Source organism: Lynx rufus, unplaced genomic scaffold, assembly GCF_022079265.1.
Source record: "Lynx rufus isolate CCGP_SWC_20201006 ecotype Redwood Valley unplaced genomic scaffold, mLynRuf1.p SCAF_14, whole genome shotgun sequence".
NCBI lineage: Eukaryota > Metazoa > Chordata > Mammalia > Carnivora > Felidae > Lynx > Lynx rufus.
In genome coordinates, this window is record NW_025814828.1 from 32526945 (window position 1) to 32543876 (window position 16932).

At 40.7% G+C, this 16932-nt stretch overlaps 2 protein-coding genes across 2 annotated transcripts in view; both read left to right on the forward strand.

The window, feature by feature from the left end:
- PRRG1 (proline rich and Gla domain 1) overlaps positions 1 to 16932 on the forward strand; it is a gene marked incomplete at its 5' end in the record, with an annotated part of 58536 nt that overhangs the window by 23991 nt on the left and 17613 nt on the right. The window lies entirely within an intron of this gene.
- On the forward strand, positions 1740 to 2288 carry LOC124509675 (ferritin heavy chain-like). Its single transcript, XM_047076385.1, has one exon. It carries the CDS (start codon positions 1740 to 1742, stop codon positions 2286 to 2288), a length of 549 nt encoding a protein of 182 aa, XP_046932341.1.

Sequence of the window (16932 nt, forward strand, 5' to 3'; positions counted from 1 at the left end):
TCTAAAGAATATATTTTAAAGTTTCTTCTCTTCTGTTTCCAGCATTCTTTCTTTCTTTTCTTCCTCTTCCTCCTCCTAATTGTGACAAGTAATACCACACTGGTTGCCTGCAGAGAGGACAGCTGTGTGGTTTTGACCCATGGGAATGTATTACCTTTTCAGACAATTACTTAATTTTTAGTAAAGAATGATAATTGAATCATAGTGGTGGCTAAAAACACGCACAAAATCTACACACACAAACAAAAGGATTATGAGTAGCAGACCAGAAATTATGAGGAATTCTTGAAAGACAGGAAAAGCAGGTGCTATCAGATTAGTTAATTCAGATAACTCAAAACACCTGCAATAGAAAACCAAGCATGTGCATAGAAACTTGAACAGTTACACTGCAGAAGGTCCCCAGGTCAACGATGTGATTAAAGAGCTACTATGAACAGCAGATGTTTTATCTGCCCTGCTCTGAAATGTCCCCAAACCCTACTTAAATTAGAAGTAAGCACTTGTAGTATTGGACCTTTAGGCTCCCCAAACTACACTCCAAAGACAGTGAATGAGGTTGAGACAAATGCAGACCTGCACAAAAGAAGGGATAAAACAGAAGCACACATCTACCTAGAAGGGACAAATAACTACTTTTCCATCATCAGAAATGCCATTTTTGTTTTGGCAAGAGGAAGGGTCCCTACCCTACCTACAAGCACCCTGCCGTGTACCCCCAAAGAGGAGACTACTTCTTTATATTGACATACTGTGCAATCCCGTTCCAAGGAAAAGCCTGTTAGTGAAATGGACATCACAACTGTACATCAGATACATGCTGATTATGTAGGCTAATCAAATGTGCCCTTTATTCCTAAATATGAAAGGACAAAGTTTGGGAAATATTTGAGGAAGGTGAAAGAGAAGATCATAAACAGAGCAATTTCTGAGGTTAAAAAAAATACAGGAAACAGAGTTACCAAAAAAGCCAAATTCATACTCAGAATTTTGAGAATTTGAATAAGAATGTGAATTGAATAAAACTATGAGTTTGAATAGGAATATGAATTTGAATAAGAAGGCTGAGAATATTTGAATAGGAGCAGGCTGTAATAAAAGGGATCCATTCAAGATCCCTTTTTTATACCAATAAAATTAAGTAATTGTAAAATGGACACATTATTGCAAAATTAAAATCTTAAACCCCAGGGGGCGCCTGGGTGTCTCAGTCGGTTAAGCATCATGATCTCAGAGTTCTTGGGTTCAAGCCCTGCATTAGGCTGTGTGCTGACAGCCCAGAGCCTGGGGTCTGCTTCAGAATCTGTGTCTCCCTCTCTGCCCCTCCATCTTTCCCTTGCTTGCTCACTCACTCCGTTTCTCAAAAATAAATAAACATTAAAAAAAAAATTCTTAAACGGTGCTCAGCGCTGGGTCTCCCTGCCTCACTTAGGCTCCACCCGAACCTGGTACAGAGCATGCGCGGCCCCGCCCCACCCCTTATCCCCCTTCCCCCAAACCGGAAACTCGCCCCCGTTTCCTGTAACGGACCCCAGTTCCGGTTCTATCCCAGAGCTGTTGCCGCGTCCGAGCCCAACGGACGCTGCCTAGAGGTCTCCATTGCCACTGAGTGCCTCTGGCTCCTCTCGCCATTCAAGCTGGGCAATCTTCGGGGTCGCCGCCGCCTTCGGCCTCGCCACTGCCTGTTCCGGGGCCCTCGCTTCAGAGTTGCCTTGACCTTGGTGCCAGCGCCGCCAGCCATGGCCACCGCTCCGTTCTCTCAAGTGCGCCAGAACTACCACCCTGAATGCGAGGCCGCCATCAACAGCCAGATCAACCTGGAGCTCTACGCCTCCTACGTGTACCTGTCCATGGCTTTCTATTTCGACCATGACGATGTGGCCCTGGAGAATGTCTCCAAGTTCTTCCTGCGCCAGTCCCATGAGGAGAAGGAGCGTGCCGAGAAGCTGATGCAGCTGCAGAACCAGCGTGGGGGCCGCCTCCGCCTCCACGACATCATGAAGCCTGACCGCGACAACTGGGAGAGCGGCCTGAAGGCCATGGAGTGCGCCTTTCATCTGGGGAAGACCGTGAACCAGAGCCTGCTCGACCTGCACCAGCTGGCCACTGACAAGAACGACGCCCATCTGTGCAGCTTCCTGGAGACCAACTACCTGCACGAGCAAGTCAAGGTCATCAAAGAGCTGGGGGGCTACATCACCAGCCTGCGCAAGATGGGGGCCCCGGAAGATGGCTTGGCAGAGTACCTCTTTGACAAGCTCACCCTGGGCAACAGCGACAAGAACTGAGTTGGGACTGCCTTCCCATAGCCACAGGGTGCATGGTAACTTCCCCTGGTCACCATGCCGAGCATGCATTTTGCAGTATTGCACTTGCAAAACGTTCCAGTTTTTTTCCTTCCAGTTTTGCCATAAAGTTACTTGGTTGCAATAAAGTTATTTTGTTCGAAAATAAATAAAGGTCTCTGGTTGATTTGTATGCACATCTTTCACCTTTTAAGTTTTATAGTAGGTATCCAGGAGTCTCTCCACCCACCCAACCCTATCCATATGCAGCTGAGGATCTCCAGAAATGGAGGGAGAAGGTATTCCATGGGACCCTGGAAAACACAAAATTAATCTTCCCCTCATAAGCAGTGTGGGTGGTGGTGGTTTAGAGCCCTGAAGAATGTGGTAACCTATGCATAGTAAAAGTATAAAAACATTGCCTGAAAGTTATGACTGAGGTTGATCTGGGGAAAGAGTGAAGGAAATGGGATTGGGCAGGGATTAAAATAAAGGAGGTCTTCTACTTTACCCTGAAAACTTTTACTTTATCAAAATAAGTAAATACTAATATTTTTTGATTCTAGATAGCAAGAAAGGGACCCCAGAAGCCATTATGGCAGAGTACCTCTTTAACAAGCTCACTGTGGGCAATAGTGGTAAGAGAAACTTAATCTTAGGCTGGCTTCCTACTGGATATGAGAGTGATTTGCCTTTGGTCCCCTGTGCAGGACATGCATATTGTCATTAGAAAACTTTCACTTCCCCTTATGAATAGTGTGGTTATGTGGTTTGGGGTAAGATGGGTGGTTTGGAGCACTGGTTGCTGTAGATGGATGTATATGGTAAAGGTATACAAAAAACATGGTCTAGAATTTATAATAGTGGTTGCTTCTGGGAAAGAATTGAAAAATGGGATTGGACAGGGATTAAAATAAATGGAGCCTTCGACTTCATCTGAAGTTTTTAGCTGATTAAGTCATACAAATGTTAATGTTTATTGTTTGTCAGTAACAATCTGGGGACCCTGGAAACTGGCAGAGTGGAGTAACTGATTGGCAGGTTCACCCTTGTTGTCAGTGACTATGGGAACTGTGTTTTAGGTTTGCTTCTCTGGAGACACAGGTGCAACTTCAAATGGCCACCAGTACCAGGCATGCATGCTGCCATCAGAAAACCTCTAGTTTTGGGGGTTTATGTACACTTTGTAATAAACCCTGTTCAGTATAAGGGTTGAAAATTTAACAAAGATGCTGAACATCAAAATATTTGAGAATGACTGAGGTAAATTGAATCTTCTAGAAAGAAATAATTCATAATAATAATAATTCATAGTCATAGAAGAACCTTCTATAATAACAAGCACTCAGTAGAAATTCCAGAAGGAGAAAACAACAGTTTGTGTAGAGTGGTAGACAATAATCAGGAAATAATTTTTCAAAATACTATAATCTCGGGGCGCCTGGGTGGCTTGGTCAGTTAAGTGTCCAACTCTTGATTTTGACTCAGGTCATGATTTCATGGCTTGTGAGATCTAGCCCCACATCAGGCTCTGTACTGACAGCATGGGGCCTGCTTAGGATTCTCTCTCTCCCTCTCTTTCTCTGCCCTTCTGCTCACGTACATGCGTGTACTCTGTCTCTCAGAATAAATGTCAAAAAAAATACTATAATCCAAATACTATTACCATGTATATTTCCTCCTTTAATCTACTAGTGTTCTGAATTACATTAACAGATTTTCCTGTGTGGAATTATTTTTTATTCCTGGAATGAAACTTATTTGATCACTGTTGATTTGTTTTACTATAATTTTTTGAGATATGATTGAGATGTATGTAGCATTGTGTAATTTTAAGGTGTACCGTGATACACTGATATATTGGGAAATGATTGCCACCAAAGCCTTAGCAAAAACCTCTATCAATTCATGTAATTACCATTTCTTTTCGGTGGTGAGATTTCTTAAGATTTATTCCCTTAGCAATACTTAAGGATATTATATTGTTAACTATAATGACCCTTCTGTACGTTAGATCTCCAAAGTTTGTACTATTTGATCAACATCTCTCCATTTTCTCCAATCCTTCAGCTTGTGGTAATCAACATTCTAATCTGTGTTTCTGAGTTTGGCTTTTTTGGTTCCATATATAATTGATAGAATACAGTATTTGTGTTTTTCTTATTTCACATAACATAGTGTCCTCAAGTTTCATCTAAGTTGTTGTAAATGGCAGCTTTTCCTTCTTTCTCATAGAGAAAGGCATGAATACCCAGAAAAGAAATGGCTGGATCATATGGTAGTTCCATTTTTAATCTATTGAGGAATGTCGATACTGTTTTCTTTACTGGCTATATCAATTTGCACTCCCACCAACGGCGCACAAGGGCTTCCTTTTCTCCACATCCTTGCCAACACTTGGTATTTCTTGTCTTTTTAATGATAGCCATTCTAACACATGTGAGGTATATTGCATTGTGGCTTTGATTTTTATTTTCCTGATGACATGTGATGTTGAGCACCTTTTCTCTGCCCATTTTTTAATTGGGTTGTTTGGTTTTTTACTGTTGGGTTGTATGAGTTCTTTATATATTATGGAAATTAGCCCCTTATCAGATATATGATTTGCAGATATTGTCTTCTATTCCATAGTTTCTTTTTGTTTGTTTTACTGTTTGTGTCTTTTGCTGTGCAGAAGGTTTTTTTTTTTTAATTTTTTAATGTTTTATGTTTGAGAGAGACAGAGACAGAGTCAAGCAGGGAGGTGCAGAGAGAGGAGACACAGAATCTGAAGCAGGCTCCAGGCTCCGTGCTGTCAGCACAGAGCCCAATGCAGGGCTCAGACTCACAAAACATGAGATCATGACCTGAGCCAAAGTCACCACTTAACTGACTGAGCCACCCAGGTGCCCCAGTAGTTTTTAAAAGTAGTATAGTCCCACTTATTTTTGCTGACATCACTCTTGCTAATATTTTTATTTAGGATTTTGTATCTCTCTACCTTAATAAGTAGTTTTCTTTCGGGTGTGTAAGTACCATCTTTGTCCTGTTTAGGTATTAAGATTACTCTGGCCTTGTAAAATAAATTGAGAAAAAATTTTTTCATTTTTATATGCTTGTGCTTTTGGTATAATATCCAGAAAATCATCTCCAGGACCAATATGAAAGAACTTTTTTCCTATGTTCTCTCCTTGGAGTTTTTTGGCTTCCGTCTTAGTTTAAGTCTTTAATCCTTTTCAAGTTAATTTTTGTGCATGGTGTAAGACAGGGGTCCAATTTTATTCTTGCGCATGTGGTTATCCAGTTTTCCCACCACAGTTTATCAAAGACACTGTCATTTCCCCATTGAGTATTCTTGGCACCCTTGTCAAATATTAGTTGACCCTTTATGCATGGGCTTATTTCTGACCTTTTGATTATGTTCCATTGGACTGCATGTCTGTTTTTTAATGCTGGCATCATGCTGTTTTTAATTATATACTTTTATATTATTGTTTGAATTCAGGAAGTATGATGCCTCCAGCTAAGTTCTTTCTTGAGATTGCTTTGACTAGTCGGGGTATTTTGTGACTCCATAGGAATTTTAGGATTGTTTTTCTATTTCTGTAAAACATGTCATTGGAATTTTGATAGGTGTTGCAGTGAATCTATAGATGGCTTTGAGTAGTATGGACATTTTAACCATATCAGTTCTTCTGATCAGTGAACACAGGATATCTTTCCATTTATCTGTGTCTTCAGTTTTTTTCCATGCAATTCTTAAAGTTTTCAGTGTACAGATCTTTCACCTGCTTGGTAAATTTATTCCTATGTATTTTATTGTTTTTGATGCTAATGTAAATGGGATAGTTTTCTTTATTTCTTTTTCTTGTTGTTAGTATATAGAAATGCAACTGTTTGTGTTTATTTTATTTTATTTTATTTTTTAATGTTTATTTATTTTTGAGAAAGAGAGCATGAGCAAGGAAGGGACAGAGAGAAGAGGGAGACATAATCCAGAGCAGGCTCCAGGCTCCGAGCTGTCAGCACAGAGCACGACATAGGGCTCAAACTCATGAACCACGAAATCATGACCTGAGCCAAAGCTGGACGCTTAACCAACTGGGCCACCCAGGCACCCCTGTTTTGTTTTTATATCCTGCAACTTTTCTGGATTCGTTGATTATCTCTAATAGGTTTTGGTGGAGTATTTAAGACTTTCTAGATATAAAAGCATATCACCTGCAAAGATAATTTGACTTTTTTCCTTTCCAATGTGGATGCCTTTTATTTCTTTTTCTTGTCTAAATGCTCTGGCTAGGACTTCCAGTATTATGATGAATATGAGTGGTGAGAGTCAGCACCTTTGTCTCATTCCTGATCTTAGTAGAAAAGCTTTCAACCTTTCACCATTGTGGATGTTGTCATAGCTTGCCCTTTGTGACCTTTATTATGTTGATGTATCTTTTCTATACTCAATCTGTTGAGAATTTTTAATCATAAATGTTAAATTTTGCCAGATGCTCGGGCACTTGAGTGGCTCAATCAGTTAAGCATCGCACTTTGGCTCGGGTCATGATCTTGTCTAAATCATTGTTTTCCAAGGACTCCTGAACTGTGGCCAAGATGAACGGGAGCCAGTTGACAGGCCACTATAGGGTTCATACCTGGGAACAAAGTCTATATGCCCTTTACCCAATGCACGAGTGGTTTAGACTCTTCCTGAGTCACTTGGCATATGGAGCTGGATCATCCTACAGCTCCCACAAAGCCACTTTTGTCTGTGGGATGGATGCTAAATGATTCTTGGGGTAGGGGGTGCAAAAACAACAGATGTCTTATTACACCATGCTGCTGACATCACTCTTGCTAATACTTCTATTTAGGATTTTGTATCTCTCTACCTTAACATGTAGTTTTCTTTCAGGTGTGTAAGTACCATCTTTGTCCTGTTTTGGTATTAGGATTGATTACTCTGGCCTTGTAAAATAAATTGAGAAATAATTTTCATTTTTATATGCTCTGGAATAGTTTTCATATTATAGGTGTGGGTTTTTTTTGTTCTAAGAATATTTAGTAGAATTCACATTAAAATTATTTGAGTCTTGGGGTGCCTGGGTGGCTCAGTCTGTTAAGTGTCTGACTTCAGCTCAGCTCATGATCTCTTGGTTCATGAGTTTTCTGCTGTCAGTGCAGAACCCACTTCAAATCCTCTGTCTCCCTCTCTCTGACCCTCCCCCCATCTCTTTCTCTCACAAAAATATTTTTGCTGTCTAGCACCCTGAAAATCTCGTGCCAATTCTTTCTGGCCTGCCAAGTTTCAAAAGAGAGATCAGTCACGAGTCTTATAGGTCTCCCTTTATATGTGAGGGCACGTTTACCCCTTGCTGCTTTCAGAATTTTCTCTTTATCCTTGTATTTTGCCAGTTTCACTATGATATGTCGTGCAGAAGATCGATTCAAGTTACGTCTGAAGGGAGTTCTCTGTGCCTCTTGGATTTCAATGCCTTTTTCCTTCCCCAGTTCAGGGAAGTTCTCAGCTATTATTTCTTCAAGTACCCCTTCAGCACCTTTCCCTCTCTCTTCCTCCTCTGGGATACCAATTATGCGTATATTATTTCTTTTTAGTGTATCACTTAGTTCTCTAATTTTCCCCTCATACTCCTGGATTTTTTTATCTCTCTTTTTCTCAGCTTCCTCTTTTTCCATAACTTTATCTTCTAGTTCACCTATTCTCTCCTCTGCCTCGTCAATCCGAGCTGTGGTGGTTTCCATTTTGTTATGCATTTCGTTTAAAGCGTTTTTCAGCTCCTCGTGACTGCTCCTTAGTCCCTTGATCTCTGTAGCAAGAGATTCTCTGCTGTCCTGTATACTGTTTTCAAGCCCAGCGATTAATTTTATGACTATTATTCTAAATTCACTTTCTGTTATATTATTTAAATCCTTTTTGATCAGCTCATTAGCTGTTGTTATTTCCTGGAGATTCTTCTGAGGGGAATTCTTCCGCTTGGTCATTTTGGATAGTCCCTGGCGTGGTGAGGACCTGCAGGGCACTTCCCCTGTGCTGTGGTGTATAACTGGAGTTGGTGGGTGGGGCCGCAGTCAGACCTGATGTCTGCTCCCAGCCTACCGCTGGGGCCACAGTCAGACTGGTGTGTGCCTTCTCTTCCCCTCTCCTAGGGGCGGGATTCACTGTGGGGTGGCGTGGCCTGTCTGGGCTACTTGCACACTGCCAGGCTTGTGATGCTGGGGATCTGGCGTATTAGCTGGGGTGGGTAGGCAAGGTGCACAGGGGCAGGAGGGGCAGGCTTAGCTCGCTTCTCCTTAGGTGATCCACTTCAGGAGGGGCCCTGTGGCAGCAGGAGGGAGTCAGATCCGCTGCAGGAGGTTTGGCTCCGCAGAAGCGCAGAGTTGGGTGTTTGCGCGGAGCGAGCAAGTTCCCAGGCAGGAACTGGTTCTCTTTGGGATTTTGGCTGGGGATGGGCGGGGAAGATGGCGCTGGCGAGCGCCTTTGTTCCCCACCAAACTGAGCTCTGTGGTCCAGGGGCTCAGCAGCTCTCCCTCCCTTTGTCCTCCAGCCTTCCCGCTTCCGAGCAGAGCTGTTAACTTATGACCTCCCAGACGCTAAGTCGCGCTTGCTGTCGGAACACAGTCCGTCAGGCCCCTCCGCTTTTGCAAGCCAGACTCAGGGACTCTGCTTGGCCGGCGAGCCGCCCCGGCTCCCTCCCGCCAGTCCGTGGAGCGCGCACCGCCTCGCCGCCCTTCCTACCCTCTTCCGTGGGCCTCTCGTCTGCGCTTGGCTCCGGCGACTCCGTTCTGCTAATCCTCTGGCGGTTTTCTGGGTTATTTAGGCAGGTGTGGGAATCTAAGTGATCAGCAGGACGCGCGGTGAGCCCAGCGTCCTCCTACGCCGCCATCTTCCGGAAACCTCTCTCACAAAAATAAATAAACATTGAAAAAATTATCTGAGTCTCTTCTCTTTTTAAAGATAGATGATTTTATTTCTGTAAAAAATGGCATTGGGATTTTTAGGGATAACATTGAATCCGTAGGTTGTTTTGGGTACCACAGGTGTTTTGACAGTATTAAGTCTTCTATTCCACAAACAAGATATATCTTTACATTTACTTGTTTCTTTAATTTCTTTCAGCAAAGTTTTGTGTCACATTCATTGATTATCATATGTTCAACTATCCTCATGCCCCAAGGATAAATCCCACTTGGTCATGATGTATGATCATTTTAATGTGCTGTTGAATTCAGTTTGTTGAGATTTGTTGCATTTATATTCATTAGAAATATTGGCATATAGTTTTATTGTAGTGTCTTTTTTTGGCTTTGGAATCAGAGTAATACTGGCCTCATAAAATGGGTCTGGAAGTGTCCCTGCTTCTTCATTTTCTTGGAAGAGTTTGAGAAAGATTGGTATTAATTCCTCTTAAATTCATTTAGAACCACAAAAGACCCAAATAACCAAACAGTCTTGAGAAAAAACAAAGCTGGAGGCCTCACACTTCCTGAATTCAAAACATATTACAGACTTACAGTAATAAAAACTATATGGTACTGGCATAAAGACAGACATATAGACCAATAGAACTAAACAGAAAGCCCAGAAATAAACCCACATATATATGGTCAAATACTCTTCAACAAGGATGCCAAAAATCCATAATGGGGAAGGTATAGTATACTCAATAAGTACCGTTGGGAAAACTGGATATGCACATGCATAAGAATGAAAATTGAAACCTATATTACACCAGACACAAAAATCAACTCAAAATGGATTAAAGACTTTGACATAAGAGGAAGGGTAGGCAGCAGGCAAAGGGAATCACATTAGAGCTACTGATAAAATTATAGCTAAAATTGATAAATCATCATGCACTTTGCCATTGAGACTCTCAAGCTTTCTTACACATTAGAATTAGCACCAGACTACATCCTAGGCCAATTATATCAGTCTCAGGGGGCAGGAGCTAGGCATTCCAGGCACTCAAACCAATGTGAGCACCTTGCTCCTCAAAGTGTACTCTATGGCAAGCAGCAGCAACCTCACCTGAGAGCCTGCTAAAATTCAAAATCCCAAGCCCCATCCCAGACCTACAGTATCAGAATCTACATTTTAATAAGATCCCAGGTGATGAATATGTGTACCCTGACATTTGTGAAGCACTGATTTATCATCCTAGATTTCAACCATGGCTATATACATTGGGATAAACTGGAATGCTGGAAAATAATACTCATACTCAGACTTAAACAATTTATCCCATTATATCTTTATGAATATACTGGAACAAACACACTAAAAACTTAGTATAACTTCAACAATTATTCAATTGGCAAATATTTAAAAAGATTTGAAAACCCTATCTAATTTCCACTGATGTTGGATATGTGCATACACGCTCAAAAATTTTTTTTTAATTCCACTATACTTAACATACAATGTTATGTTATTTTCACGTGTTTAATATAGTGATTCAACATGTTTATACATTACTAAGTGCTCATGATAAGATTATAATTTATTTTTATGATAAGTGTACTTTTAATCCCCTTCATCTATTTTACCCATACTCCCACCCTCCTCCCTACCACTGGTAACCATGCGTTCTCTATAGTTAAGAGTCTGGTTTTTTGTTTGTCTCCTTTTTCTTTGTTAATTTGTTTCTTAAATTCCACATATGAGTGAAGTCATGTGGTATTTGTCTTTCTCTAACTTCTTTCACTTAGCATTACACCCTTTAGTTCCACTGACGTTGCAAATGGCAAGATTTCATTCTTTTTTATGGCTGAGTAATATTCTTTTATAGATGTACTATATCTTCTTTATCCATGGACACTTCGGTTTTTACCATATCTTGATTATTGTAAATAATGCTGCAATAAACATAGGGGTGCATTTATCTCTTTGAATTAGTGGGGTTTTTTGGGGGGGTAAATACTCAATTATGGAATTACTGGATCACATGGTAATTGTCTTTTTAATTTTTGAAGAGCCTCCATACTGTTTTCTGCAGTAACTGCAGTAGTTTGCATTCCCAACAGTGCACAAGGGTTCCTGTTTCTCCACATCTTGCCAACAGTGTTTCTTGTGTTTTTAATTTTAGCCATTCCAACAGGTGTGAGGTGATATCTCATTGTAGTTTTGTCTAGTTTGTCTGATATAAGTGTGGCTTCTCTATCCTTTTTTAGGAGTCCATTAGCATGATAGATGGTTCTCCATCCCCTCACTTTCAATCTAGAGGTGTCTTGAGGTCTCCTATGTATCTCTTGTAGGTAGCATGTAGATGGGTCTTGTTTTCTCACCCATTCTGATACCCTTGTATATTTTGACTGGAGCATTAAGTTCATTTACATTCAGAGTAATTATTGACAGATAACAAATTAGTGCCATTGTGTTACTTGCAAAGTTGCTGTTTCTGGAGGTTTTTTCTTTTCCTTTCTAGTCTTTGTTGCTTTTTGTCTTTGCCACTTAAAGGGTCCCCTTTAATATGTTTGCATGGCTGGTTTAGTGGTCACAAACTCCTTTAGGTTTTGTTTGTCTGGGATGTTATTTATCTCTCCTGTTCTAAATGATAGCCTTGCTGGATAAAGTATTCTTGGCTGCATATTTTTCCCGTTTAGCACATTGAATATATCATGCCAGTCCCTTCTGGCCTGCCATGTTTCTGTGGAGAGATCTACTGCTAACCTGAGTTGTCTTACCTTGTAGGTTAGGGATTTCTTCTCCCTTTCTGCTTTCAGGATTCTTTCCTTACCTCTATATTTTGCAGAGTATACTACAGTATATTGGTTTTGGCCGGCTTTTGTTGAATTTGATGGGAGTTCTCTGTTTCCTGGATTTGGGTGACTGTTACCTTCTCCAGATTAGGGAAGTTTTCAGCTTTAATTTGTTCAAATAAACCTTCTCCCCCCTTTTCTCTCTCTCTTCTTCAGGGACTCCTATGATATGAATGTTATTATGCTTTATGGAGTTGCTGAGTTCCCTACGTCTACATTCATGATCCAGTACTTTTCTTTCCCTCTTCTTTTCAGCTTCATTATTTTCCATAATTTTACGATCTGTACCTCTGATTTGTTCCTCTGCTGCACCATCCTCATTGTCATTGCATTTAGTTGGTTTTGCATCTTGGTTATACCATTTTTTATTTTTGCCAGGCTGGTTTTTATTTCTTTTATCTCTGCAGAAAGGGATTTTGTAGTGTCTTCTATGCTTTTCTCAAGCCCAGCTAGTATCCTTATGATTTTTGTTTTAAATCCTGGTTCAGATATATTACTTACATGTTACTTATATCTGGCCATGACCTCTTCCAGCTCTTTTGGAATGAATTCCTCCATATTGGCATTTTGCCCAGATCTCTGTCTTCTCTGTGTTAGGAAAACCTCTTAGGTTTCCTGCTCTTGAGAGTACTGGCTTTATGAAGAAGAGGTCATATACTGTCCAGGACTTGGCACTTCAAGAAGTTTGTGCTGTGTGCACTCTGTTGTGTTTAGGTTGCTCTTTCCCTATCAGTCCTCTGCAGTCCTCTCCTTGCTTGCAGTGTGGAGTATTTGGACCTAGTCTGGTTTGTGGCAAGTTTTAACTAGGTGTGTTTTGGTCTGCTAATTAGAAAAGTCTAGATCCTATTTCCCCTAGAGTTGAAGCTTTGCAGCACTCTTATGATCAGTAGACTTAGTGCATGTGGGGAGTTTTTGCTGGTGTTCTGTGGGAGGGGCCTGTGTGTTGCTTCTCAGGGAGACTTGCCCTGCATGATGCAGTCAGTGGAACAGGGCTTGATGTAAACTGCTCCAGCCTTCACTGGGGGTGCTGTGTTCCTCACTGAAGTCTGTGCTGATGGGCAATAGGAAAATGGCATCACCCTCTTCTCTCAACGCTGGAGAGAGGTGATTGCCCGTGCTGCTGTTCAGGAAGCCCTCACAGAAGTACAAACAATCTCCCCTCTTTTGTCCCAGCCTTCCATCAGAACCCTGTCTTCATTCTATGTCTGAGTTGTCCATGTGCGTGTACACATACTCCTGTGTGTACTGTGTTGCTGGGTTTCAAAGTTCCAAATCTTAGGGACCTGGCATGGCACAAATACTCATTGATCCTCTGGGGGAGGATCTTGCCACACTGGGTCATGCTGGTTTCTTCCAGAAAAGCAGTCGCACAGCCATGTGAGGCTAGGAGTTTACAGTAGAGTGCATCCAATAGCTGGCTTCCAGGTCAGCAGGTGCCTCTGATGCTATGCTAATTAATGGGTCAGCTCAATGGCATCCGCCTTCTCTCCTGTCCCTTGAGAGACAGTGCTGCCTCTCCCAAATGCACTTCAAGAAGAGGAACTATTACTCTTCGTGCAACCCACAGGATCCTCAGACCACGCTGTCTGCTTAATGGGCCTCTGTCCTCCCTCCCCACAGGATCACCACTAAGCCTGTCAGGCATGACCCTGGTGATGGCACACATTTGTAAAACTGCAGACTTTGAACTCTGCTGCTTATAAGGACAGCCCCTCTCTCTTTCTCAGTCAGTGGTTTTGGGAAGAGTTTTTGTTGTGCAACCCCCTATGTGCTTTCACTCTTTGTTTCTCACTCTTCTCTCCGTGATCAGGGCTCTCTTCCCTCTGCAGCACCCACAGTTCTTTTCTCCCCTAAATCAACTCTCCACAGCTCCTACCTTCCCTGTTGTAGCCATTTTTTTCTCCCTGTAGATGTGCAGTTTGTTCTTTGAGCCCTCAGATCAATTTCTTGGGTGTTCAGAATTATTTGGTATTTACTTTGTTGTGTTTGAGGCAGAGGGCAAGCATAGGATCCCCCTACTATTCCGCCATTTTAACTTCTCCCCTAGTTCCTATATCATTTATTTCTGCTCTCATCGTTATTATTTCCTTCTTTGTACTGGTTTTGGGTTTTGTTTTTTCTTGTTTTTCTGTTCCTATAGGCGTAAATTTAGGGTTTTGGGGTTTTTTTTTTTTTTTAGCTTTTTCTAGGTTTTTGAAGTAGGCCTGTATTATTACAAGCTTCCCTCTTATTACTGTTTTTGCTGCATCTGAAAGAGTTTGGACCATTGTGTTTTCATTTTCATTTGTTTCCATGTACTCTTTGATTTCACATCTGACCCATTGATTGTCAAGTAGCATGTTATTTAACCTCCATGTATTTGTGCTCTTACCAGATTTTTTCTTGTGGTTGATTTCTAGTTTCATAGCATTGTGGTCATAAAAGTTACATGGTATGACTTGGATCTTTTTGAGTTTGTTGAGACTTGTTTTATGGGCTATTACATGATCTGTTCTGGAAAATGTTCTGTGTATACTTAAAAAGAATATGTATTCTGTTTAAGGATGAAAAATGTTCTGAATATATCCATTAAATCCATCTAGTCCAATGTGTCATTCACAGGCACTGTTTCCTTGTTGATTTTCTGTTTGGATCATCTGTCCATTGATGTAAGTTAGGTGCTGTAGTCCCCTACTATTGTATTATTATCAATTAGTTCCTTTATGTTTAACTGTTTTATGTATTTGCGTGCCGCTGTGTTGGGTGCATAAATATCTTAAAATGTTGTATCTTCTTGCTGGATCGTCCCCTTAATGAGTATGTAGTGTTCTTTCTCTCTCTCTCTCTTTTTAATTTTAGAGAGACTGAGTAGGGGGAGAGGGGCAGAGAGGGAGACATGGAGAGAATCTAGGCTTGATCCCACAATCCTGGGATCATGACCTGAGCCAAAATCAGGAGTCAGATGCTCAACTGACTGAACCACCCAGGCACGCCTCTTTATCTCATCACAGCTCTTATTTTAAAGTCAGTTTTGTCCAGTATAAGTATTGCTGTTGCTACCCAAGCTTTCTTTTCATATCCATTTGCATGATAATGTTTCTTCATCCTTTCACTTCTAATTTGCATGTGTCTTTAGGTCTGAAATGAGTCTTTTGTAGGCTGCATATAGATGCATCTTTTTTTTAATCCATTTCATCTCGCTATGTCTTTTACTTTAAGCATTCAGTACATTTATATTCAAAGTAATTACCGATAGGTATGTATTTTTTGCCATTTTGTTACTCGTTTTATGGTTGTTTTGTAGTTCTCTCTCTGATTCTTCCCTTGCTCACTTCTTTCATGATTAGTTGGCTTTCTTTAGTGATATATTTGGATTCCTTTGTCTTTATTTTTTGCATTTCTGTTACTGATTTTTTGATTTGTGGCTACCATTCGTATATAACATCTGCTACATATAGCAGTCTATATTAAGTTTGTGGTTTTTTAAGTTTGAGCCCATTTTTTACTGCTTTACCCCCATCCCCGCCACATTTTAGGTATACAGTATCCTAGTTTATATCCTTTTTTTTTGTGAGTCACTTGGCTAATTTTTATAGATGTACTTATTTTTACTGCTCTTGTGTGTCCTACTTATTCTCATAGTCTTTCCTTTTCAGTCAGAGCATCCCCTTTATCATTTCTTATATGGCTGGTTTACTGGTCATGAATTCCTTTAACTTTAGTTTGTTTGGGAAACTCTTGTCTCTTCTTATATTCTGAATGATAGTCTTGCTGGATATTCTTAGCTGCAGATTTTTCCCTTTCAATATTATGAATATATCATGCCACTTGATTCTGGCCTGCAAGGTTTTTGCTGAAAAATCAGCTAATAGCCTTATAGGCTTTCCCCTCTATTTAATTAACTATTTTATTTTCTCTTGCTGCTTTCAGAATTCTCTCTTTATCACAACTTGTTGCCATTTCAATTTCTGTGTCTTGGTGTGGACTTCCTTGGGTTGATTTTTTTGGAGTTTCTCTGTTCCTCCTGCATCTGAATTTCTGTTTCCTTCCCAATTTGTGAAGTTTTCAGATATTATTTCTTCAAATAAATTTTTTGCCTCTTTTTCTCTCATCCCTATAATGTGAATGTTACTATCCTTGATGGAATCACTCAGTTCCTTAAGTCTGTTCTCATTTTGCCTAGTTTTTTTCCCCCTCACCTGCTCAGCTTGATTACTTTCCATTACCCTGTTCTCCAGGTTGCTGATTTGTTCTTCTGCTTGTTCTACTGTTTATTCCATCGAATGTATTTTACATTGTATTTATTGTGTTATTTCTGATAGATTCTTATGCATCTCTTTGTTAAGGGTCTCACAAATGTTCTCCACTCTTTTCTCAAATCAAGTATTATCTTTATGATCATTATTTTTTTAATTATTATTTTGAGAGTGAGAGAGTTGGGGAGGGGCAGAGAGAGAGGCAGGGAGAAGGAATGCCAGGTGGGCTCCGCACTGTCAGTGCAGAGCCCGATGTGGGGCTCAAACTCATGAACCATCAGATCATGACCCAAGTTAAGTCAAGAGCTGGACACTTAACAGACTAAGCCACGCAGGTGCCCGTGAGCATTACTTTAATCTATCAGACATATTACTTATCTCCATTTCACTTAGGTTTCTTGCTGTGGTTTTGTCCTGTTCTTTCATTTGAGACATATTCCTCTGTTTCCTCATTTTGTCTATCTGTGTCTGTTCCTGTGTTAGGAATGTGAGCTATGCCTCCTCCTCTTGAAAGTAGTGGTCTTAAAAAGAAAAGGTCCTATAATACCCTGTAGTGTACTGTCCCCTGCTTACTAAAGTCTGATGCTTCAGGGGTACCTCTTATGTGTGTAGCATGCACCTTGCTGTTGTCAGCTGCTTTTTCCTTCAGTCCAGTGATCAGC